At 40.8% G+C, this 25357-nt stretch overlaps 2 protein-coding genes across 2 annotated transcripts; one reads left to right on the top strand and one right to left on the bottom strand.

Moving 5' to 3' along the window:
- Positions 1-3850: 3850 nt before the first annotated feature.
- On the bottom strand, positions 3851-6693 carry ela3l (elastase 3 like). The gene is made up of 8 exons (XM_085181481.1): positions 6572-6693; positions 6285-6373; positions 5967-6064; positions 5651-5779; positions 5005-5141; positions 4478-4623; positions 4013-4165; positions 3851-3899 (listed from the first exon to the last, which is right to left on the bottom strand). Exons 1-8 carry the CDS (start codon positions 6609-6611, stop codon positions 3882-3884), a joined length of 810 nt encoding a protein of 269 aa, XP_085037607.1. The 5' UTR covers positions 6612-6693; the 3' UTR covers positions 3851-3881.
- Positions 6694-10380: 3687 nt separating this feature from the next.
- bco2l (beta-carotene 15, 15-dioxygenase 2, like) lies at positions 10381-25266 on the top strand. The gene is made up of 12 exons (XM_085181464.1): positions 10381-10555; positions 12309-12486; positions 12749-12960; positions 13352-13467; positions 13565-13667; positions 15523-15663; positions 18372-18532; positions 18966-19136; positions 19630-19767; positions 20443-20625; positions 20816-20926; positions 21631-25266. Exons 1-12 carry the CDS (start codon positions 10528-10530, stop codon positions 21745-21747), a joined length of 1659 nt encoding a protein of 552 aa, XP_085037590.1. The 5' UTR covers positions 10381-10527; the 3' UTR covers positions 21748-25266.
- The last annotated feature ends 91 nt before the right edge of the window (positions 25267-25357 follow it).

The following is a 25357-nucleotide window of genomic DNA, read 5'->3' as shown; positions in this document are numbered from 1 at the left end:
CATTCATTTTTAAATAGACAGCTTTTGGAGCAGCACATTTTGCCATTCAAGCTTTTTTGGGAAAGCATTGCTTATTTCAGCAAGATAGTCCCAAACCACATTCTGCATGTTGTACAGCAGGAGATGAGCTCTACTGCCCAAGAGTCTTGGTGCTAAGCTAGCCTTCCTATTTTTCCCCACCAGTCAACGACTGAAAAAGTTTGAGGTTTTATCAAGGTCAAATGAGGCACCTAACTGTTGAGCATTTAGTATCCAATATCAATCAAGAATGGGAAAACATTTGTCTTTCAAAATTGATCTCTTAGGCTCTCCGGTTCTTACAGAAGAGGTGATGCAACACACTGATAAACATGGCAATAGAAACTTTGAAATTCTTTTTGGAAAAAAAAATGGACTCTGCGCTCCAGGCTGAAGAGGAAAAAGGACCATGGCCTACTCCGCCAGAGGCATATTTACCAATCCAGTGGTCCAGCTTGTTTAAACACATATTGCATCATCAAATTCAAAACGACCACATGTTTTTCGGATAGCCTTAATATTTAGAATTTTTAAAATTTACTTTTATTTTAATATTTTTTAAAAAAATTAAATATAGAACTCGAGAAAACATATATTTATTTTAGGTTTAACATAAACGCGCACAATCAATATAAAGATAACTATAGTATGCAATGTCTCTGAGCTCTGTGACTCAGAAAAGAGTTAAGATTTAAGTCTGAAACCAGAGTAATTCAACAGTTCAGTAGAGCCTCCAGGTTGTGTGTACTCTGTGAATGGTGTCACATACAGGCCTTTTGCGGCAAAATGCAAATAATCTGATGCAAATGTATGAAAATGTGGCATGCTTACAACATCAAACAAGAGGACAGTGTAGGCACGAACAGAAACAAACAGAGACATCACATGGAAAACAGAAGATTACTTATGCATAATGCATCACCTGGCAGCAGACTAGCCGAATGAGCGACCCCCCACCCTCGTATCCTGTGACTGAAGTTCCTCAAAACAACAACAAAATAAATAAATAAATAAATAAAAATAAAAACCACTTAATACAGCAGCCTACCTGACACTCCAATCGGAAGCCTTGAGTCCACGCATTTGTTGTCTTGGTGCGCACCCCAAGAGCAAAACGGATTATAAGGAATGACTACCAAATCTTCAGCAAGTTTGCCGCGACATTTCTAAAAAAAAAGGTAACTTTTGCCCCGAAGTAGGTCACCAAACTGCGAGCCCGGGGGGCGTAGTTTAGCAGCAACCAGTGGGCCTGGTCACTAGCGGACTTTCAGACTTGTAATCAAGTCGGTTAGTGACTGACTGCTGACAGGCGCAGGGCGACAGAGCGGAGATGCTTCTGTCGTTGTGGCTGCTCGTCATCCCCGCCTGCCCCTCCCCTTTCCTCCCCTCCCTCAGCCTGTTACTACAGACTATTTATAAAAACGCTCCTGGAACATCCCATCAAGGGCTTTCCCCCCGTCACAACGGTGAAGATCTAGTGTGTGCACAGTGCAAGAGGTTCAGCCTAAACAATCAGTGACAGGACAGTGCAATGCAATCACAGAGATCTGGTCTGAATGAAAGGACAGAACTTTGGTCTAGCTGCTGGAACTTTGCAAAGAAGTTAGGACAGTTTGAAAGAATCTTTTGACACAATCTGAGAGTGTTGTTAAAAATATGCTTTACTTATAGAGATATACAATAAAGATGCAGCTATATTCTAATATTAATGTTTTTTTTTTACTGTATATGGATTAGGAGTAGTTGGTTAACTGCAGTCAGTCACAACTACCTGCTAAAAAGCAGCTGAGCAGAAGCCACACAGACCTTAAATTCATTGACTCCATTTTCCTCATTGGTATTCAGCACAACAGCAGGGTGTCCCTGGGGGATTCTGCTCTATTCTCTCGGTCTCCCTCTTATCCACGGTATGTGTGTAAACACTTGTCCGTCCTTCTTTTTTGGAATGAAGGACATCTTTGAAAAAGTGAGGGCATTTTAGTCCAACAGTGCCGAGTATGTTAGGGTTTGGGTGATCATTTGGTAATTGTGACGGTTAGGGATAAAGGGTAAGGAGCAACAGGGAATGTCACTGTGTGTCCTCACAAAGACTGAAAGCCACATGTGTGTGTCTGTGTGTGTGTGTGTGTGTGTGAAAGATGGGAGGGAGCTGTCCTGACCCAGAGTTCAGACAGACACAAAGAAATCTTTTGTGGTCCCATGCTCACTCTCACTCCCGGCTGCACAGAGAAGTTTTTCAGGGGAACAAATCCAGACTGCAGTAGTTTAATCAGTGGCTCATACACTGCTGCACATTTAAGCTATATTTCAAGTACTGAACAGGGGATGGCAGTGTAATAACTGCTACAAGAGTTGATAAATGGAATTAAAATGGAATTAAATACAGCAGCAAATGTGCTAAAGATGTGATTCATCCTGGAGCATCACATGCTACCTGTCATGTTTGAAAGTTTTTATTAATAATAGTCAAGATTTATTGCTTTCATCTAGTTGTTATTACATTTTTAGTCCATTCATGTCATGTCATGTCATGTGTAACTATCTATAGCTGATTTGATGTTGTGACATTCCTCAGCTACATTAGCTTGATTATTACAATAATGAATAACAATTATATTTGTAATCTGTGGGTTTTAGTATTAAAAAATTGGTATACCCTTAGAGTTGCCTTATCAGGTATATTTTTAAGGATCACTACATTAGTGTAGGCTCAGCCTACATGGGACCTTGGAGGAAATAATTAGAATGGATCACAGGCTGATGCTTCATGTGAAAGCCCCAAAAGATGTATGATTCATTACATCAGAGATGAGATCAAATACAGCCTGAGAATCATGGATATGCAGCAAAACAGTGTCTTCATGTCTGTGCTTCTGTCTGCTCTTTACACACACACACACACACACACACACACACACACACACACACACACACACACACAAATTATTACTCGCTCTTGCAGGACGTGTCATGTCTAATGAATGTGTCACAGGCGTTCACATTACCTCCATTAACCTGCCAAAGCTTATAAGTGTGTGCGTATGTGTGTGTCTCGCCAATGTGACAGAGAGAGGGAGAGAGAGAAAAGAAAGAAAGAGTGAAACAGAAAAGACAGTAGTGAGAAGCAATTAATTTTTTTTTAAATCTTCCCCTCCCAACCCAATCCAACCCCATCTTTCTCTCATTACTGCTTCTATCATCTCATCACAGCATAAACAAAAGACAGAATCTTAACTTTTTTTTTTTCATTCTGGCCTTCTTCATTTTCAGAGCACTGTTTTTAATGAAGAAATTCCCAGCAGAGTATTGCGGTCCCCTGTGCTGAAAATACAGGATAGAGTATCAAACCAGGACAGGTTCTCGCAGGATTAATAGATTCTTTTTTCTTCTTCTTCTTCACAACAAATATCAGTCACTTACTCTCAATATGAAAGCTGCTATTTAAAATATCACTGCATATTTATTTTTATGAATCACATGCTTGACTACAATGAGCTATTTGAGGGAAATATGTTGTGTTTCCTGCGTTTGTTCCAGGCGTAAACAATACACAGAATCCTGCTTTGGAAAGCTGTCAGAACCAATTTAACCTATCAAGAGTGTACGAGGACACCTGCTGGACGACGGGTGACATTGTTTCCATGCCTGGCAAACTTTTATGAACAGGGTAAAATAATTTGCTGTAGAGATGCCCAGTTTCTCTCGTTTTCTTTCTTTTGTTTTTCTCTCTCTCTTTTAAAATGAAATTTGGATTCGAGTTTGTCAGACCCGAGTGTGCTTTAATGTGATGGGTATTGAAATAACACACAAAATACATGCAGCTCTCCAGGTCTTCTTTAATAATGTATTTATTGCCGTCTTCCTTAGTTGCTCATCATAACCTGCAAGAAGGAAGAAGTCATTACTTAAAATAGGAAAAGAGGAAAAAGAATTAGAACAAGAGATGTTCGTTTACAAGCAGCTGTGGTTCTGTGCGTGTGCATGTCTCCTTTACCTGGTCAATCCAGTTGTTGAAGGCAGAGACTCTGGTGAAGACAGTGGGTTTCTTCTCATAGTTGCAGCCAAAGGCGGACACAAAGCTAGTAATACCGTGCACCTCCCAGACACCTTCAGCGTTCTGACAGTTCAGAGGGCCACCGGAGTCACCCTGGAGAAAGTAGGGAATAGACATAGAAGTAGATAGAGAAGATCTAATGTTTTGTGCAATTTATTAAACTATTTTATGGTATGGCAGAAAATAACTGCAATCAGGACTGTTGTTTATAGTTATGATTGAAATTTTTTATTTTAAAAAAGTCAGTTCTTGTCAGCTAGAACATAAAATCTCTGAAAAATGTGATTACCTGTGTATATTTGTAGTTGAACACATTACATTCAAATTTGCTTTGAGTTTTCAACACATACAACACATAGAAAACAGCTCTTCCCATGTACACAAACACACACAGTGCAAACTTACGTTGCATCCAGCCACAATTCCATCTCCGCCAGCACACACCATGGTGGTCCTTACAGCGATACCCCACCAGTCAGATTGGGAGCAGGTGGCATAGTCTGCCACAGGCATCAAAGCTTGCTGCAGCTTATCAGCTATGGGGCCTCCGGCTAAGACACACAGGCAGAGCCTACATCATCCACATACACCGGCCTGCAGTCAAAGCTGATTTACAGCATTTCTTAAAGCGTCAAATTCACTGTCTGACCCACATTTTTCAATTTAGGAATAATCCTCCTCCCTAAAACTTCCAGCAAAAAATATCATGCATGTGATTTTCATCTGAACTTTGGAGGTTTCCTCGGGTTACCCCAATCAGATATGCTTACTCACAACTCGTTATAAATCCATGCATCTCACAGATGCACTAAATGCTCTAAAGGACAATAAAATATCCCGTAGATACAAAACTAAGAAAAAAAACAAAAAACAAAGTAAATACCTCAACAGACACATAAACATAGCTCGGCCTTCTTTAAACAGTGACTTACTGTACAGTCTTCCCCATCCAGTGATGTAGCAGGGGTAGAGGTTGGACAAGACAGTGCCAGCAGGGGGGATACATGCCAACTGCACCTGGTCGCTCAAAGTTGCAGACTCTGACAGTTTGATCAGGGCGATATCGTTACTGCAAGAGAGACAGAGGGAGAGAGACTGTGTGAGGGGTTCGTACTGACAGGCAATTTAAAATCATCCTCCAGAGCAAAAAGCAAAGAGAGCGAAACACAGGCAGATAAGATAATGGGAAAGAGTACAGTCTGTATTCCTGTGTCCTTTCTGTTTGCTATTACTGTATGTCTAAAAATACTGAATAATTAATGTATTCAATTACAATCTTTACAATCTTTGAACTCTATTGCAGGAAAAAGTCAACTTGGGTTTTTTTTTTTAAAGAAAATTAACCAATATAATAGTATTTTTAAATAGTTCAGTCTTTTTTTCTCATTTACTCAGCAGATTTTTGACATGAATAAAAATGTCAACATTCTTCATGGATATGATTTAGACTGAAGCAAGTAAATGTAATTCGAGCCCTGTTCCCATACGCTATATTGATACACTTTTACAGAGATTATGATGTACTATATGTAGGAGACTGTCTTTGCTCTCAGTATTGTGAGGTGGTGATTGTGTTACCCGAAGGCCACAAAGATAGGGTTCCATTTCTCATGAACAATAATCTTCTCAGGCAGGATAGCCTTGGTGCCAGCCTCTTCCTCCACCAGGTTGTATTTGCCCACATAGACCCTGTAGGACAACGCGGTACTGTGGGAGAGAGCAGAATGTCAAGGCTGGAGTCTACCAGACAGAGGAGTTCGTGCAAATAGCTGAATAGTGCGGTGATTGGTTGAATTGAATTCCCACAGGATTTAATGTGGGGTTGGGGACCAGAATTTAATTTGTCCACTGGTGGTTGTGTTTTTGTGTTTTTGTATTCCTCTGCTGCTCATACTTAATGCAGTGAGCAGCAGTCATGACCCAGTTGGCAGCAATCAGAGTTCCCCCACAAGTGTGCCTCCACTCGCCGTCCTTGTCATACTGCAGGGAGATCTGGAGGTGAAGAAAGGACAACAAAAAGGACAGAGTATAAGCAGCAGGTTGCTGATGAATAGATGGACTGCACTGTCGGCAGATTAAATTCAAAAGCCACTCTTTTAATTAGAGGATTTCCAATAGCCACTGGGTATGACAACAAATAAGCCAGATGCTCTACCCATGAGGTTTGCCGGTAAGTATAAAAACACAGACAGATGTGTACATATTAGCCTACCTGCCAGGGCCAGCTGTGAGGCCTGGCATCGACTCCGTTGACCACACGGGAAGTCAGGGGCGGAATGGGTGGTGTACCACACCCAAGGGCTGGACGAAGAGGGGATAGAAGTGAGCTTTAGAGACATGGGAAAAACTTTTAAACGGCATAATTTTTCTTTTTGATAAAGGACCGCAGGGGGGCGAGCTCCCTGTGTGGTAATGAGCAGGCACGTATCCGCGCTTACATTACTTGCAAAACGGCAGAAACAATTACACACAGAATTAGAAAATGCCAGATGTTCTTACCGCCAGCAATGAACACTGAGGCCAGCACAATGGGGATCATGTTGATTGATGCTTCTGCTGAGGGACAAGAGGACACACGTTCTCTTTTAAACTTTCCCCCACAGGCAACGCCTGCTCTGAATGCAGCAACACGTACTACCATTGGTTTGCCTGCACCTCTCCGGGATGAAGATGGACCAATGGCAAAGAGGGCCAGTGTTTGTCTGCGTGGCTGACGGATCACACAGGTGTGTTTTCAGGAACATTTCCCATGGCCTTGCTGTAGGATTACAACGGGTACAATGTACAGAAACCATGTATGCACAAGAGTGCCAAGAGTTTTCTTATTCATAAAAGGAAAGTGCGTTTAAGTTTGTAAATACTGAAGGTACATTCACCTCTGTAGCATTATGATTCTGCATTGAAAGTCACCTTTACACTTTCTGTGATTAAAACCTTTTCCCTGAAAGCTGGAATTAAATGCTTGCATAACACCATGGGAAGCCGACATCTGGCACTAGCTTGTTTTCTCAGAAATGAAACACAGACACACACATGCAAAAAAAAAAAAATCAAATTAAGAAGCATGAGTAAGGTAAAGTACAACAAAGTTATGAGAAACAGATGTTGTCATTGATGCAGAAAATATTGATGGCTGCGTTACAGTCTTTTCTTACACCACAAACAGCTCTAATGCAAATTCTGCAGCGTCAGAACATATTGGCCATATGTATGAGCATATATGTCAGCTCAGCATCTTTCAGGTTTGAACAGTCTTGCTATAGCTATGCTGTATATCAGCTGTTGTGAAGTTAAATGTACTGATGAAAACACCAACCCACCTCGTTACGATGACTTGAATGAATGGATAGAACCTGAATAAATTATGAGACTTGGAGGACACAGACACAACTTCTGAGATATGAAAGAGTCTGGGGTGACTCAGCAGGCAGACACACTAAATCTGTCTAGGTAGGTTTTACATACTGTTATGTGGCACAATAAAAAGTTTGGCGGTTGCTGCCAGTTTGCAGCAAAAAAAAGTGTTGAGAAATAGAATCGAAATAGAAAATAGAAAAGATGTCGGCGTTCATATGCTTCTGATAAGAGAACCTGAAATAGATTCAGAAATTATTTAGGCTACAGGAGTCCTGTCTTACATTTGAGACTTCCTGAAGCAAACACTGTGCTGTAATCAAAATCAATGTCACACTACTTCAGATGGCAGACTGGACTTCTTGCTCGTGAATCATTTAGTTTCCTGGTTCACCACTAGATGGGACAATTTATCTGCTTAGACACCAAACTGATCTATAGTCATTTATTTAAAAAAAAAAAAAAAAGGAAAGAAAGAAAGAAGAATAACAGAAAATCATGCTGTACTTGATTATGTATGCATTTGTAATGTGAGTCATTCAGAAAATCAACTTCTGTGAAGCTCCAGAGTCTGAAAAAGAGGTCAGACAAGACTTGGAGACTGACAGTGATAGTAAGACATATTTGTTCTCCACTGAGAACACCTTTGCCATGAACATGTGCAACTTGTAACAACACTTGAACCTACAGAAACAACTTTGCTTAAAAGTTGGGTTACAGCTGCTCATTTAGAGTTTACAAGAGAAGCAAATTCTCCATGGGAAGAAATAAAAAAAACACTTGAAAGGCAACTACAGCAAACAAGCTTAGACATCCCCGGCTTATGTGTGCTTGTGTTTGCGTGCATGTCTGAGTGTGTTGGCGCGAGTGTAAGTGCACCTTAGTGTGTGTGTGTGAGAACTCCTCTACAGCTATCATATGTATTTATATATATAATTATTTGAAATCTAATTAAAACCACTCTTCTAATTAAAAAAAAACATTGTTATACTTATTACAAGCCAGTGTCCAAAGCAGATGCCTCCTTTCCCCTTCCAGTTTCTGATTAAACCTCTTGTATTCATTAATTTGATAGTGGCAAGATAATGAAGTGAGGTGGATGTTGAAGTGATACAGCTGTACAGAACGGGGGGGGGGGGGGGGGGGGGGGGGATTGTTAAAAAATGCACATGAATAATAATATAGTTTCTGTAGGAAAGCACATAGACCTGACCTGAACTCTTACCTGCCTTTTTATTTAGCCCAAAACCTCTGATCACCCAAATATACTCCCTACCACTAACGCCTGTTTATACAAACTAGAAGGTAGCCTGTCGTGTGCCGAGACGAGGCTCACTGCTTTTATGGCTGAGGAAAGCACAACACCTCATTTACTGGAACCCCACCCAACCCCCCTTTCCTCACCCCACTCCTGGGGGTTTGTAACAGATACAGTTCAGACCGCTTCCCCCCATCAGAAGTGCAGCTGAACTCCGAATGACACCGAGTGCGAGGTTTATGGTTGGTTTGTATCACACTGGGGCAGTAAACACTGCACTGGCCATTGCCGTTGTCAAGTAGCACAAACAAGAGACATTTTTCAGTAATGTATAAATATTATTGTGTGCTTTTGGCTGCAGCCAGCTGTGTGGTTTTTGAACTAATTTTCTCTTACATACCTCTGTTACCGGTATGTATAATGCCTGTATGAGTGTGTCTTTTGGTTTGTAGCAATAGTTCAGCCCAGTCTGAACCCACTAATGTCCCAAATGTTTAGCTTCCTGCCTTTAAAAAAATACACAGCTATACTTTCCAGTGGCTGCCTTAGTTGCCATAGGCAGAGTGCTTTGAGCCAGAGGGCTCAAGTAAATCTGTCGGCTGTCTGCTGCTGATTTGCTTTTATCTTTGATGCTGATGTTACCAGAAGCCCTTCCCTGCTTTCTCGTTTGGGTTGATTGTTGCATGTTTATTTTATTTCTGTGTCTTTGTTTACTGTGGGTTTAAATTCCATTGCTAACTGTGCTTTAATACTCCCAGGACGGGGAATACTAATTTTATTCATTCTCGTGAGCACATCATGACCCAACTGGTCTTACAGGTCTTGCACATACTTGCCTGTTCTCTCATTTTCAGTGTTAGAATGAAGAGGAGTAGTGGGAATTGGTGCCGTCTATTAAGATCTGTTTATAGCGTTCATATGTTCTTCACCTAATTTTGCATTTGTGTCCAGTATGTTTATGTCACTACAGTTTACACTCACTGCTGCAATAGATCATAGCCTCTATCAAACATGGCATTTTAAACATGCTGCATATTCCTGCATAAAACATCTCCCAAAACATCTTTTGCACTCGTATCTGCACGTTAGTTCGGAGTAATTTATTTTTTGTGCCACTGAGTCTTTTTAGAGCAAGAGTGGAACATCGTACATGCAGCTACCACTGGAATTACACCAAAAATATTCCTCATCACCTTTGTTTATACACATACTTTTGCAGTCAGCACCAGTGTATTGCAATCTCTAGTTTCATCAGTCCACATGAAAGAGATAACAACCAGTGCAACCTACTGCTACGTATAATAACATTTACAGTGATTACAGACATTTTATATAATTTGATTTTAGTACAAATACACAGAGACCTTGACCTCATTGGAAAACACACATTATGTGAAGCTATGCAGAGCAGAACAGGATCAGATGAAAGCAGTAAACATGCTCTCACTATGGGCAGTGGCACAGACATTTACAGTAGTAATAGAAAACAGGATCATAACGTTACGTGGCTTTTTCAGTTCATGAGCTTATCCTTTTTGACTGATTTCACACCCAGAGCAGCTCATTTCATTTCATTCATTTGATTGTATGTAGGTAAATAGTGAAAATGTTTTTTGTCTGTTTGCTAAACTTAAGATATCAAGGCTAAAATATTATGAAGATGACCATGTTTTGCTTTTTTCCTGCTCCACTTGTTAATGATTTACTAGACTTGTATTCTGCTAGTATTGTATTGTTTAGTGCGTGGATTCAGTTACTTAACAAGGGTCCAAAGGTTGAAGGTTTGTCTCCCGCACTGCATAAATCCTGTGTATTTCTCTGCTCAAACACAGACCAACAAGCCATGTCCGCAGAGCCCCAAACACGCAGCTGTGAGTAGAAACCTCTTTCCGATAATGTAGCCAGAAGATGTGCACATATGCGTAAGAAGAATGAAATGGGACTGAACCCGTTCTTTACCTGATATATTTTATTGCATTATAAAATATGTAATAGCTCTGCGTTTAGTAACTGGTGAATTGAGCTCACTCCAGCCTGTTTTCTACATAAACACTAAAACCTTGAAGCCCTTACAAGAGGCTGCTTTTTGTTACCCGTGACTAAGAACAGAAGTAAATCAAAATCTCAAGTGCAATAAAGAAAACAAATGTGTCGAGATATGTGGCGCTATTAGACTTTGTTGCCTCTGCCTTTTACGAAAGAGAGGCAGTTTGATAGCATCAAATGTTAAAAAAAAAGCCTTTCCATACAGTTCCACACAAAATATAGGTGCGCATTCAGTTAATGCAGTTAGGCCTGCTAGTCATAATGTTGCATTTCGAAATCAGAGCTGCAAGTTACAAAAAGACGTGCTGGCATTTTGTATTGTTCCTGCTCCAAGGACTGCTGAAGCAGAGCTGGTAAACGAATATGCACAATGTCTCATTAACAGCTTTTAGTCATTCTCAGCTGTTAACTCAAAGAGCGGCTGACAGGCCCCTACACAGTGACAAAAAAAAGAAAAGAAAAGAACATAAATTAAAAAGATGTGCAGGATTATAGCAGCAAATTCTAACGAGGTCATTCATTTGTATCCTGACTGTACTGTTGGTGCTAGAAGGGAAACAATTCATTAAAGAAATAGCTGTTGCAAATAAACTACTGTTGCACTTATCCCAAAAAAAAGAAAAGAAAAAAAAAGAAATATATATTTAAAAAAAAAAAAGTAATACCTGAAGCTATTATCAACAACAGTGCTGCTGTTTTGTTTTCAAGAAACTTAATTTTGAATGTAGCAGTAGGAAGCTCAGAAAATAGCCTCCTAAAAATGACAGACACACATTTAAGCGTCATTTGCAATGCTGCTGTAATCACATTCGAAACCCACCCAAATCAACATAGTAAGAGATTGTTAAAGCCTACTGTGGTTATATCTCCCATCACACATTCCCATTTTTATTGCCTGTTGTATTCGTGTGACAGCAATGAGCGAAATTCTCGCTCTGCTGATTTGTCGCAATAACGTGGTCAGGAAAACTGCGATATTGTACGCTAAGCTCAGCATGGCGCCCCGCGCTGAACCCTGAGTGTTTTGCTTTTGCTAATCACGTCACTCTCATATATATTTTACAGTTCCCATTATGAGGAGAGATATGAAGTAGCGAACAGGAATGGGTTATTGAATAACAGATAAGACAGGCAGTGCAGGTGTCATTTGTAGTGCATGACCCCGGAGAGCCGTGTTTTCATACTAGCAGGAGCTGTTAAAGCACAAACCGTCTCCTATCAGAGATAATGAATGTTTCACAAAACCACTTCCCTTCACATGCAGAGTTTAAATGTTTGAATTGAGGATAACCAAACATCGGAAGAGCCAACAAAGGACATACAAGATGGAGTTGTTTACACAATTATCTCACAATAAATAAAGGTTTGCTAATTAGTCACATCCAAGGCCCCCAGTTAATGTCATCACATGGTTTATGGAAAGGATCTAACCTCACTTTCTCCTTCAGAGTCGTTTAAGAAATGCAAGTGTGCAGCAACATGTTACCCACCTATGTGCATACGACCAGTAATACAGAGCACAGTGTATACTATAATGTGCTTTACCAGCCTTTCAGCGCTTCTTCTCTCCTCCCTCAGTATCCAGTAGGCAGAGATGTCCACAGGCCAGTGGACTCGAGTGCTTGGCGCCTCTGGTCCGTTCTGCAGAGGAAACCCCCGACCCCATCCCTACAACCATAAAGGGAACAATTCCACCTTGGATCAATGGGAGCTTTCTGAGAAATGGTCCTGGGAAATTTGAATTTGGAACAGACAGGTATTTGAGGAACACTATGAAAAAAAAACATGGTAGATTGTAAACACATCCTGTAGTTTACAATCTACCACATCCTGTAGTTTACAATCTGTACTGTAGATTGAAAAGATAGTTTTCCCTCAGTGTTTGTTGAATAAGACAACAATTCCTCAAATAATCCTGTTTTTCCACTCTCTTCTGTCTCATAATTCTCACAACATTCCCTCTACTTTGTCTTACATGAATATCCTGCGGGGAAATTAATTCTCTTTTTCGCTCTCAGATACACCCACTGGTTTGATGGCATGGCCATGATGCACAGGTTCCACATCCGTGAGGGCAATGTCACTTACAGCAGCCGCTTCCTTAGGAGTGACTCATTTGTCGAAAACTCAGAGAAGAACCGCATCGTGGTTTCAGAGTTTGGGACATTAGCCATGCCTGATCCCTGCAAGAACATCTTTGCACGCTTCTTGTCACGCTTTCAGACTCCGAGTACGTGCGTCTTCTTTACATATTGCATTTCCCCGCGTGTACTCTGCTTCTGCAGTGTTGTAGCACTGCCACTGCCAAATACAGTGTTACACCATTTACTATATCAGGTTACCAGCACAAAGTAAAAATCAAACAAAAAAATATGTGAGAAGAAAAGTATATATGGATATTCTTTCTTCAGCGCCCAGGTCCTTGACTCCACAGCAAAAGGCTTTTGCAGACAAATGAAAGCTGGGACATTACATTGTGTTTTTTATTGAGGTAAAAAGAACACAAGTCAATATTTGTGAGTTTGGATCTAGTCGTGTGTATGCTGTAAGGGAATGGGGATCAAAAGGATGGCATAAAGTGCTCTGCTAAAGAGCTGCATTTGATATGTTTTGTCTCCCAGAGCCAACAGATAATGCCAATGTGAACTTCGTCAAGTACAAGGGGGACTATTACGTGAGTACAGAAACCAACTACATGAGGAGAGTAAATCCACAAAGCCTGGAGACAAAAGAAAAAGTGAGTCAGTGAGAAATGTGTCTTTTGACTTCATCTTCCAACTTTTCTATAGCGAGGTCAATGACCACAATGGTGTGTGTGTTATTTTATTTATAAGGTGGACTGGAGTCAGTATATCGCTGTCAACTCAGCTTCAGCCCATCCACACTACGACCGCGATGGTTCCACGTACAACATGGGCAACTCATACAGCAGAAGTGGTAACCTGTCTTTGCTCTTTCCTTCTCAGTAGTTTACTATGTTGAGCTATGATTGGAATTTATATGATGTTCACACCCCAAAAGCCACATTCCTGTAATGCATCTATATCCTCCCACTTGCCACACACACGCGCACACGTTTATTTGCTTCCAACAGTGGTCCCACAATAATCTCCTGTTTGTAAGCTCCCTGTGGGTGTTATATACCAGGTATTAATAGGATAATCTCTGGTGACAATTTTACAAAGCCTTGTAAAGCCCTATTGACAACCATAAAATGCCATATCTGGTCCATTTTCTCTCCAACTTTCATCTTCTGAGTTCTCCAAAGCAATACTTTGCACCATCTGGTTTCAGGGTTCCTGCCATCAAAGTACTCAATCGCTTCAGTCGCCTCCTCCAAATATTTTCTTCTTACCCTTTCCTGCAGCAAACATCAACCGCTGCCCTTTAGGGAGTCACTTTGATTTCAACACGTGCATAGTTCCTCGGGGCCACTCATTCATTTTTCACTTGCTTTCACTTGCATCACCCCCCACCCTTGCTTCTTGTTACAATCAACCTTGACAGCTTGTGTGACTCTGACAATCCCCCCCATGTCAGCATTAAATAGCATTTTCTTTTTGGGATCAACTGTCCCACAAACAGCAACATTCGACTCCACACAGAAGCTGCTACTTTTGCTGGTTTTGCTGGGTGTTATGGCAGAAGGTGGTTCTATACTAAACAGCCTTTTACCTTCAGTCAAAATCAGCCTCAGCTCGACTTTATGCAATCTACTCAATAGTAATGCAGTCCTCCTATGAGGGCATGGATGGCAAGAAATCCATTCTCACTCATTCTGACAACTGTATTTAATATAATGATGACAGGTCAAAGCAGCTCCCACCTTTATGCTTTGTCTAACCACGCTACATTCAGAACATCTTCTCATTTCCATTTCAGCCTGTTTTTTTCCAGTTTTCGACATGTTTCTTCTTTTTCCATGCCGGTCTGCTCTTGTTAGTTAAAATGAGTACTGTAAAGTTTATCTGAGCTGCATCATCATTATCTGCATCATTACCTCAGCGTCAAAAGCCTCTTTCAAGCGCTCACTGTCTCCAATTAACTTTTGATGTCCTCTTCATCTTCATCACACTCAGTTCAGAATATCCGCACAACCACCTGGCACATGCGCGTCAATCCATTTGATCCAGGCCACCGTCTCTGTGCAACAGACCTTCACCGCTGTGCTTACTTTCTCAGTTAAGGAGAGTTACACTGTCATAATATTAAGTAAAGGCAGTGGTTTGTTAAAGTTACTGCACTAATTGCTCACAAGTCTCTTCAGTTTTCTAAATCTCACTGCGCTTCACCTTTCAGGCTTCGTACTGACCCACAGTTCTGCCTGCCCAATTTGTCCATTTTTGTCAAGTCATCACTTTCGCTGGAATTAGTATTTTAGTATTTCTTTGCTGATTGGAACAACCACATCTGCTTCCCCTTCCAGATCACTTAATCAAGGGTCGCTGGTCTTCCAAAGCCTGCCAGTTATACTCTTGCACTCTATGAATCTGCCATTCCCGGGAACTCCCACTGATCCTCAAAGAGGACTTCAGGCTTGTTGACTCCAGTTCATCTGTCATCTTTACTATCAATATTTTTTGTTGCTGGTTTTTTGATGATGAAGATGAGAGATGAAATAGGGGTGGTGTTTGGAGTGGTCCTTGCTTGTAAATTGTCTGTATGCCGGCTAAAGATAAACCTCAAGATCTTTAAAGTTCTGTCCTCAGGTTTGTCTCTATGTATCTTTGTGGGTTTACGCTTTGAAATAAAGTCAGCCTAATAACACAAGGTGATTTTGGACATTCTTTAGGATTTTTCTACAACATCATCCGTGTGCCTCCTCCTGAGGAGAAGGCAGCAATGGAGAACTCAGCCGACCTGAGTGGAGCCAAAGTGATCTGCTCCATCCCTGCAGCTGATCCCAGGAAGCCTTCCTATTTCCACAGCTTTGGTGAGAAACACACTACAGCATAATAAAGAGTTCCCCACTCCTCGCTTTTTAAAGTTGTCTGCATGCTGGATGTAAACTGAAGTGAAATTAATGAATTCTGGGAGAGTTTTTGCTTTTTTTCCAGCACTGGCTGGGTGAATCTACTTCAGTGAAACTTTTTAATGCTCTTATTAATCACTGATTTTAATTCCAGTCTCGCCCTCCTTTTTGTCATTCACAGTTCCTTTGTCTTTCCTTTCAACTCTCTGTATCTCTCCTCTTTTTAATTCTACCTCCAAGTTTCACACTTTTTTCAGCAAAGTATTTACTGTAGTTCTTTCCAAGGCTTAAATCTGACAGGACTGCTAACAAGACAACTATAATTTGCATGTTAATGTTTCATTGTTTGTTGTCCAAATGTTATTCAGCTTCTGCTTGTCTACACACTCACCGGTGTCTTACTTACAACTAACTAGCGCCAGGCTGGACCCTCTTTGCCTCCAGAACCGTCTTAATTCTTCATTGCATAAAGTCAACAAGGTTCTGGTGTGGCGACCCACTAGAAGGCTCCACTCAGACCCAAGCCTGGAGGTGGGGTTCTGTTGTGTTTGGATGCAATATGCTGAGTTAATGTCTGGAGGTGAATAAAGTTGGAGTGGAAAACTAGACCTCCTGTGTCATGTGCCCCATGCCTCCATACTGGAGACATTACTTAGAGGTTTACTTAGAGGCTACATATTGACATGGCAGCATCATAGAGTTGCTGCAGATTTGTCAGCTGCGCATCCATGATGTGAATCTCCCATTCCTCCACATCCTAAAGGGGCTCTACTGGATTGACATCTGGTGACTGTGGGTTTCATTTGAGGACAGTGAACTCATTACGATATTGAAGAAACCAGATTGAGAGATGACAGAAATTTGTGAAAGCACCCATCAGAAGATGGGTACATTTGGTCCGCAATAATATGTCAGACAAGCTGTGGTGTTTAAACGATGCTCAGTTGGTACTAAGGGCCCCAATATGTGTGATGAAAATATTCCACAGCACTGACATCAGCCTGAATCATTCATGCAGACAAGCTGGACCTATGCTGTCATGCTGTTGTACTCAACTCTGACCCTACGGTCCAAATGTTGCAGCAGAAGTTGAGACTTTTGTCCAATTTTGGTAACCCTGTGCAAATTGTAGCCTCATCATGCTGTTCTTAGCTGACAGAAGCTTTGCTTATAAGTGGTTATCTTAGTTACTGGTGCTTTCTTATGAGTTGGAAGCAGTCTCCTCTGACCTCTGACATTTTCCTCAGAAAATCGCCACTATTTGGATGCTTGTGTGGGAAAGTCCCAGAAGATGAGACGTTTCTGATAAAAACAGGCCAGCCCGTCAATGACCATGTCACATTCAAAGTCACTTAAATCACCTTTCTTCCTAATTCTGATTTGAACTACTGAATGTTTTGCTGCCTTGTGATTGGCTGATAAGTTAACAAGCAGTTGAACAGGCCAACCTAACTATGGGGCTGTGAGTGTAGATATCTGTAAAAGATCTATAAGAATACTGTTGACCATTTATGGAAAACCATATTTGGTGAAAATTGTGATGAGGGGTAGGATCTGCGGGGAGAACAAATTCCTCTCATAAACAAACACCGCGTGTGAGTAACGTCAATATCATAAAAAGCTTTGCATGCAATGTGAAGGTTATTGTTGTGGAGGAAGGTTTAGCAGGCTAATGACTGTGTGAAAACGAGTTGGGTTAATATGACTACACAGACCATGATTAGATGTTAACAATCAGCTGAAGCAAACAGTTCATAAATAAGCTACTGATAATTAAACTTAAGCTGACACTAGCTAATGAAAGCCTCATCCTTTGGTTGCTCTAACCCAGTCTTGCCCCACTTGGCTTTTACATTGCTTCAGTTCCCTGATTATATCTATGTCTATATTACTGGCAGCCCACCCATGTGCTGGCAGACTTTCAGACACCAAGAAGTCCCACAAGTGTGGGAACCTTGTTTAGCAATCCAGGTTGCGCACCACATCTCTTGGTAGAGTTGCTGGATGCTTATGTTTAGTGTTTATGTGCAAAAGCAAATGTCTTGGTGCTAGACTTGAACCTAATGTTCCGGTTACATGCAGGTACATACTGATGGTTGATAAACTAAAGGGAAAACAGGACCCTTTAACACCTATTGGTAGAAATCTGGTGGCTCTGTTATACCGTGGGGGTGTTTCCCAGCATGGTGTGGGTCCACTTGTCTTCTAAGGTAGCTTCAAATCTAAAACAAGTTGTTTTTAGGGCTCTTTACCTTTATCCTGTAAATAAACACTTCCATCTATATGGCAATAGTCTCTTCAAGGAACATATTAAAATTATGTGAATGCTATTTTGTCAATGAGTTTTGACAAAATGGTTGCGGAGGTGGTGCTTTTAAAAGAATTGTATCCTGTCACTCCAGTAGAGCACCACAGCAGTGGTAGAACCCATGCCAAGGAGCATTCATGTTACCAATATGATTTTTGCTAGTTTTTCCTGTATTTTGTCACCAGTCTGTAAATAACGTGAGAGTTTTAGTCTTAGTTTCCCCAAAACAGCACTGATTAGTTACACTACACCTGCAACAAACAGTAGAATTCATTGTTAAACCATGCACACGACACCAAGCTAAATCTTTTATGTGTCTTTTAATGCAGCCACTTCTTACTGTGTGTGCCTCCCTCTCTAGTCATGTCGGAGAACTATATTGTGTTTGTCGAGCAGCCAATCAAGATAGACCTGCTGAAGTTCATGCTGTACAAAATACAGGGGAAGAGCTTTAGCAAAGTCATGACCTGGGAGCCTCAGCATGCAACAATCTTCCATCTGGTCAACAGACACACCGGAAAGGTGAGATATATTATAATGCATATTTACTGTATACAATCTAGGGTAAAACAGGAAACACACAATCACAACCAGCTGCCGAGGAGTTGGAACAGGGAAAAAAAAGGAAAGCTGTAAGCTGATCTCTTCATGCACTATTACATTTTTTTCATATTTATTTTGATGAAACTACACTCTGATGGTGTAGCCTTTCCTCGTGTGTTGTTGCTCTCAATTTTTTCATCTCATTACACAGCATACCCATTAAGCATATAATAACAAACTTTCAAAATGATAAGGTGCAACTCAATAACATTCGTGCCAAGCAGGGAGCTTGTCTTCAATTGTGAAAAAACAGCACATCACCTCGTTTGTCTTTTTTTTTTTTAACTTTGTCTTATTTTCTTGATATTGTACGAATCTGAGTCCTCACTGGTTGATGTTTCTGGTCTGACAGAAGAGTGAAGTGAAGTACTATACAGGACCCGTGTTTACGCTCCATCAAATTAACGCTTTTGAGGACAGTGGGTTCTTGGTTATGGACATGTGCTGTGGGGACGATGGCGAGCTCATTGGGGAGTTCACGCTGGAGAACCTCCGAAGAAATTCAGGAGAGGAAATAGACGAGGTAAATGCCTTGAGTTTGTTAGTTTGTTATCAGTGAACAGCTCAGATTGAAATGCTGGCTTTTACCAAAACAACAACACGAGTGACTTCCACATAATGGTGTTTTTGTATCCATCATTGTTCAGCTAATATTTTGTTTTGCATTCATAACATTACCCTCATCCACCCTGAAACCTAAAATATGAATCAGCGAGGATTTGTGGAGGATTTGTCTGTTTCTTGGGCATAGACTGTTCAATTGCCTCTGATGTTTTCTTATTTTTTTTCTTCCTCTTCTTCCTATTTGTCAGTTTCCAAAGAAATAGACTTTGGAAATATCTGTGATTTCAAATGTGGTGGAGTGTATTACTTTCATCAAAACATAGGAACATGGTTTTGTGACAGTACTTTGTATCTGTTTGGCTGTGATTGCTCCCGAGGTTGCGTCGCACCTTTTATTCAAACACAGATAGTTGGGAGGGTTTTTTTCATATCCCTCTGATTTCTTTTGGCAGTTTTATAACTCATTGTGCAGAAACCTTCCAAGAAGATATGTCCTGCCTCTGACCGTGGATGAACAAACTCCTGCAGATGAAAATCTTATCACTTTGCATAACTGCAAAGCCACGGCGAGGATGACAAAACCTGGAGAGGTAGGAGCCAATAGCATGCATTTCCTGCCTATAGTAGTAATATTTTTAACAATACATTACTGGTTGTACTGGGAACAGGTGAAGACGGAGGCCTATAATCATGATGAATACAACCAATTTACTCCCACACATTCTCATCAATTATCCAGCGTGATGAAAGTTACTTTCTGCAAGAGAGTAATTTCATGAGTTACAGCAGATAAAAATGATGTGTCCACTACTCAAGTGAATAATTAGAGTTTAACGGCTTATGTATCCTCACGCATACTCGCTCTCCAACGCTTTCTTACAGCAGAATAAAGCTGAAAGAAAAATGTGATCTTTTAGTTGTCATGACTACCTGTGTGACACTGTCCTCCGTTGTTGTTGCGAGAGTGCATGCAGCAACTGAAAAACATCTGTTAAAGTCACAGAAAAAAAGATAAAAGAAAACTGAGCAAAATATTGCTTGCTCGTTGCACGTGAAGTTACATTTATTTCTAAAGTAAAATGAAGAGAAATTCATTTATTGTTCACTAATGGATGTTCTGGCCCTTTTGCAGGAATCCATTCATTTCCCTGTCAGAGAGAACAATGCTGTACTGATTTGCAGGACCAAGGAAATCATGTCTGTCACTATGTCTCAATTTTTGGCTAAAGTCTTGCACTGATTTGAGCAAAACCCTCATCCTGCAGGTTTACATGACCCACGAGGAGCTTCACAATGATGAGCTGCTGCAGTTCGGTGGTCTTGAGTTCCCTCAGATCAATTATCACCAGTTCAATGGCAGGCCTTACCGCTACTTCTACTCCTGTGGCTTTGGACATGTTTTCAGTGACTCCCTGCTCAAGATGGATGTCCACACCAAGGAGCTTAAGGTTTTCTATCAGTCAAAGGGTACACTTAGAGAAACCTCATTGTTAACTGAGCCGGGTATTACCACATCAAAGCTATTTCTACTTCTGTTTCTTTATCATAGCGAGGGCAGCAGTAGGTTGTGTGAGTTGGTTTTCTAACATGAAAAAGTTGAGAGTAAGGGGTATGTTTATGTGATCTTCCCCTGTCTAGGCGTGGCGTTATCCCGGCTTGTACCCGTCTGAGCCTGTCTTTGTTGCTTCGCCTAAAGCTACTGAGGAAGATGATGGAGTTGTCTTGTCTGTCATCATCACGCCCAGAGAAGTAATTGAAACCATTTATCTGAGAGAGATATTCACCTTTTATGGTATTTGTGCGTCACTGTTACAGACAAAAAAGGCTCAAATTAGTTTGTCAACACAATAAAAATGAGCAGACAACTGTGAAAATGTACGTGGCCCGGATATGGCCATTTGTATTTTCTTCTAGGCTAGCCTGACTGATCCAACCAGGGTGAGTGTGGGGCTAGATGCCATGTGCTTTATAATATTTTAAGAAATGCGTGGCCCACACAACATTTGACTGTGCCATAGACTTATCCAGAAGGGCCAAAAGTAGTCAAAATAATACCAAAATGTGCTACCTGAGTCCACACGGTGACGTCTATATGACTGTGAGTCATTTACATTCACAGAGTGTTTCTTATGCTTACTCTGAGTTTCTTTAATCTTGCCTGTGGCAATACTACACTAAACACTTTTAAACAATAAAAGCTAAATTGAAAAACCCATTGTGGAAACTAACTGGATCTAAACTGAATTTGAAAAGAAAACACACACATATAAAAAACGAATGAAGAATATAAACAGAAATTGGGTGTATACAAGGAAATTTATAGAGGAAAAAATATACATAATAACAAACAGACTTTGTTATACTCTCAGTATCATTATAGCAAGAAGGGAGATCTGTGACCTTTTTTTCCCCCTTCCAATAACATAATCTTCCTCCTCTGTATCTGTTTCCAGGAGAAAAGTACTTTCCTGCTTGTTCTGGATGCCAAGACCTTCTCTGAGCTGGGCAGAGCGGAGGTCCCTGTCAATATCCCATATGGGACCCATGGTGTGTTTAACGAGATGGGCTAGATTTGCCACTCTCTACAACTCTGTGGCAAATTGCTGAAATTGAACCAGCAACCAGCCACTTTATCCACAAAATAGAAAATCTCTGTCGATGTCGTTCCCTGTAAAACTCCTGAACTGTAAAAGACAGAAAGAAATAAGAGCTTGGAAAAACTGCACACTCATGCCATTTGTTTGTGCCTCCTTGATGGGAATAGGTGCATGTCCCCACCGTGTGCTGCCATTACTGTTCGAAAGATGGCAATCTTTAGGAGGCTAACAAGACAGAGAGCCCAGCATGGCATCGGAACACTGATATAGTTTGTCCTCTGTGTGTCCTCGTGATCTCTTGTAAGAATTTCAAATTGTGCTTTCCTTTCAGTGCATACATTCAAATAAAATATGTTTCCCTTTTTTTTTTCGGTTAAAGTGTTTTTGCATCATCATACCACTGGAAACGCTATACTCCCAGGGAGAACAGAACAGCACTTAGGATACATAAAAATGCATCAGAGGAAATTCAATTTCTGTCAAAGTAATGTGATAGAAATGGACAACGTCTGAAATGCCTGGAAAACAAATGGAACTAACTGGTCGATAGCCTCCAGAGAGTCTAGCGGAGGTCACATCAGAAATTTGGTGTTGTCCATCCAAAACAAAACCCCAAACAAAGTTGTCATACACATAAACACTAACATTTAGGACTTTGCATAGAGTGGCTTGTTATTTCATTCTATTAAGCCACGAGCCGAACAGAACAGTGCAATACACAGACTCTACCCATTGTGTGAAGTGGCCTACTATAGCGGCACTTGTCTCGGCACAATTGACTTTAATGATACTTATTTCATTGGCAATTTTCCCTCTTACATTGATTTGAATGGGCTGATTTGAACTGAATTTAGGCTCTGCAGCTGGAAGCTGTGGCGTTTCAACTATATTATGAACTATACAAATTTTCCCTTTGACTAAAATCGACTTTTAGTCAAGAGTTTTGCAAAGGTAATTTGCAACAGCAGGTCCCAACCTTAAATAATTTATGGCTGTATGGTACACAAGCAGAGGTTTCATCTTCAGTGTCTCTTATTTCACCAAGTGGAATAAGATAGGATGGGATAAAGCCATAGTTTGCTGTTTGAAATAATTTAACACAGGGAATTGAAATCACTTACATTTTTGTCATGTTCCTCTGCTCAGCTGCAGCTGTGTCTTTTAATAAGCATGCTGTACATGTCTCCCAAGATACACATTAATTAGCCTATAATTCCTAATCTAATCAGTCATGCTTAACCTTTTCGAGTGCCTGCCTGTGTGCGTGCGTGCAAGTGTGAGCATAAGAGATGCTCAACTTTATTAGTGCTCACTCCACCGGCAGCGACCAGCAGAGAGCGATCCAGCGACCTTTGCACTCAAATGAATCTTGGGTTAAATGTTTCATTAACCAAAAACGCAGCTGAAGCAAATCTCCATCCAATTTACCAAATGACAAAGACAAAATCACCATCGTGGCTCATTCAAGGTACAATATAGATAACACTTTGGTGGCCAAATGTGCCAGATTCATGTGGGTAGAGCCCAACAGTCATTAGGAGAACACGAAACACAATAAACAAACATGCTAGCATTCAAGTTTGTCTTCCCTGCTGTCAAGGTGACAGCTTTCAACTCTCTGAGCTCTTATTTGACCCACGAGAGTAAGCAGTAACTCACTCTGAACCCCCTTGCTGTCTCACTAAGCACAAGTTATTGCCTTAACTTTGAGTGTTATCTGTATCATTATTTCATATCCCATGAATTCATAACGATATCATCTATATTCACCATATTAGAGACACTTCTAAAAGATAGGGAGTGATTTCCCTCAGTAGTGAGAACCATGTCTACTATATCCAGATTTGTCATTCTTCATCTTCACGGTCTTGAGCCGTGTTGTGGGAGCCCAGTTATTTGACATATAGATTACGCACATCTCTGCATACATCTGTCTACACGCTCTCTCGCTCTGCACTGCATATAAGTATGAGCCTATTTATAAAAGATAGCACAATTATAGACGCATGCAATTGTGTAAAAAAAACGCGATAAAACTGCAAATGCCTTATGAAGTCAGAATGGAGCAATTAAATAACCCTAGAGGAGCTGAATCATGCAATGTCAAGAAGAAGAAGAAAAAAAGAAAGCGAGGGGAGGATTTATCCACATTGCATTATTGTGGATAGACATAGTATGAAGCCTCAATAAGACTTCACATTTGTTTTTTTTTATTCAGTACATCCACTGCTAATGTTTCTTTCTTGATTTCATGCCTTTTTTGTTTTATTATAAATGCCTTCGTCCTCGCGAGCCTGCTACTCAAGCAACTGTAGCCTTCATCCAGTTTATGCATGCGATCTTTGGTGAGAAATTACTGTTTGCTTCTCTGCTAAAATAAAGGGATGAAATTGCTCTGGTATTTGAAATAGATGCACGAAAGGCAAAAGGTTGCCATTTTCAGGTGAAATATACACTTCCACTTAAAAACCATTTGAGGAATAGTCTCCAGCAGCCACTGCAGCTCTAATTCAGGACAGTTTCTGGATACTCATGATGGTGGATGATGCTTTACAGTGTCCTCATAATGACAGCGACTTCATGCTCGAGAGATGAGAATAAGCCCGGGCCGATATAGGCAGAATGAGGCTGATGTTGCCATTATAACGGCAAGCTGTTTTCCCTCTTGGATGAAAGCCTGGGCTGACAGTCAGACATCATTATGAGCCAGTGGCCTTGCAGTTTGTCACTGTCACAACCTCTAAATAGAGACTTTGTTTTCAAGATTTGCAAAGATTTATGACATTATGGGCACTATTTAGGCGATGATGCACAACAAAGTCATTTTATTTAATGTGAAGCCACTTTGTAAAATGGCAGATTCTGCTGCTTGTGCGCTTAGCTATTTCCTCAGAGCATGACTATAATACGAGACATTGTGGTTATTTTCCCTTTCAAATCTTTCTCCGGAAAAAACCCAGATATGGTGTGAAGTGTTGAAATGAATGGCGACATTCTCATCATCATTGCAGCGTCCACCTTTTGATCCCAAATCCTAAAAATCAGACCTCAAATTTCTGTGGTTTGTAGAACCCAAGCCTAGATGTCAGCCAAAAAAATGAATTGGCCTGGTGACCTTGCAAAAATTCTTGAATAAAAGATTCCCTGTGTGCTGGCTGCCTTACTGTGATTGAAAAAAGCCAAGGTATTTATTATTCCTTCATAATTCTTTCCTTTGATCAGTTGCTGTAGTGGCCTCGCTTCCCTTCAGCTGCACATTGAACAGAACTGTAAAGAATCTCTTATGGAAAAAAGATGGTATTCATGAAAGAGGGATATTATGAAACACATTCATTGTTGCATTAAAAGCATACGCTTTTAAACACTGGGGCCCGTAGCACCACGTGGAATCAAAGACATACCACGCAGCTCAAGTGAGGTCCCTATCCTTTCACATACCGTGGCCCAGAGGTTAAAGGAATATTGATGATTGCTCTGTGGGATAACATTAATTATGGTCCTCCATGACCGCGTGCCTTCCAGTGAAAGCACTCACCAGCAGCGCCCTCTGCTGGCCCACGGGAGCTCCCGCTTTATAAAGTGC

This window comes from Neolamprologus multifasciatus, chromosome 12, assembly GCF_963576455.1.
Source record: "Neolamprologus multifasciatus chromosome 12, fNeoMul1.2, whole genome shotgun sequence".
NCBI classification, from domain to species: Eukaryota; Metazoa; Chordata; class Actinopteri; order Cichliformes; family Cichlidae; genus Neolamprologus; species Neolamprologus multifasciatus.
Note: the sequence above shows the minus strand (reverse complement) of the source record. Positions and strands in the feature narration are given on the sequence as shown.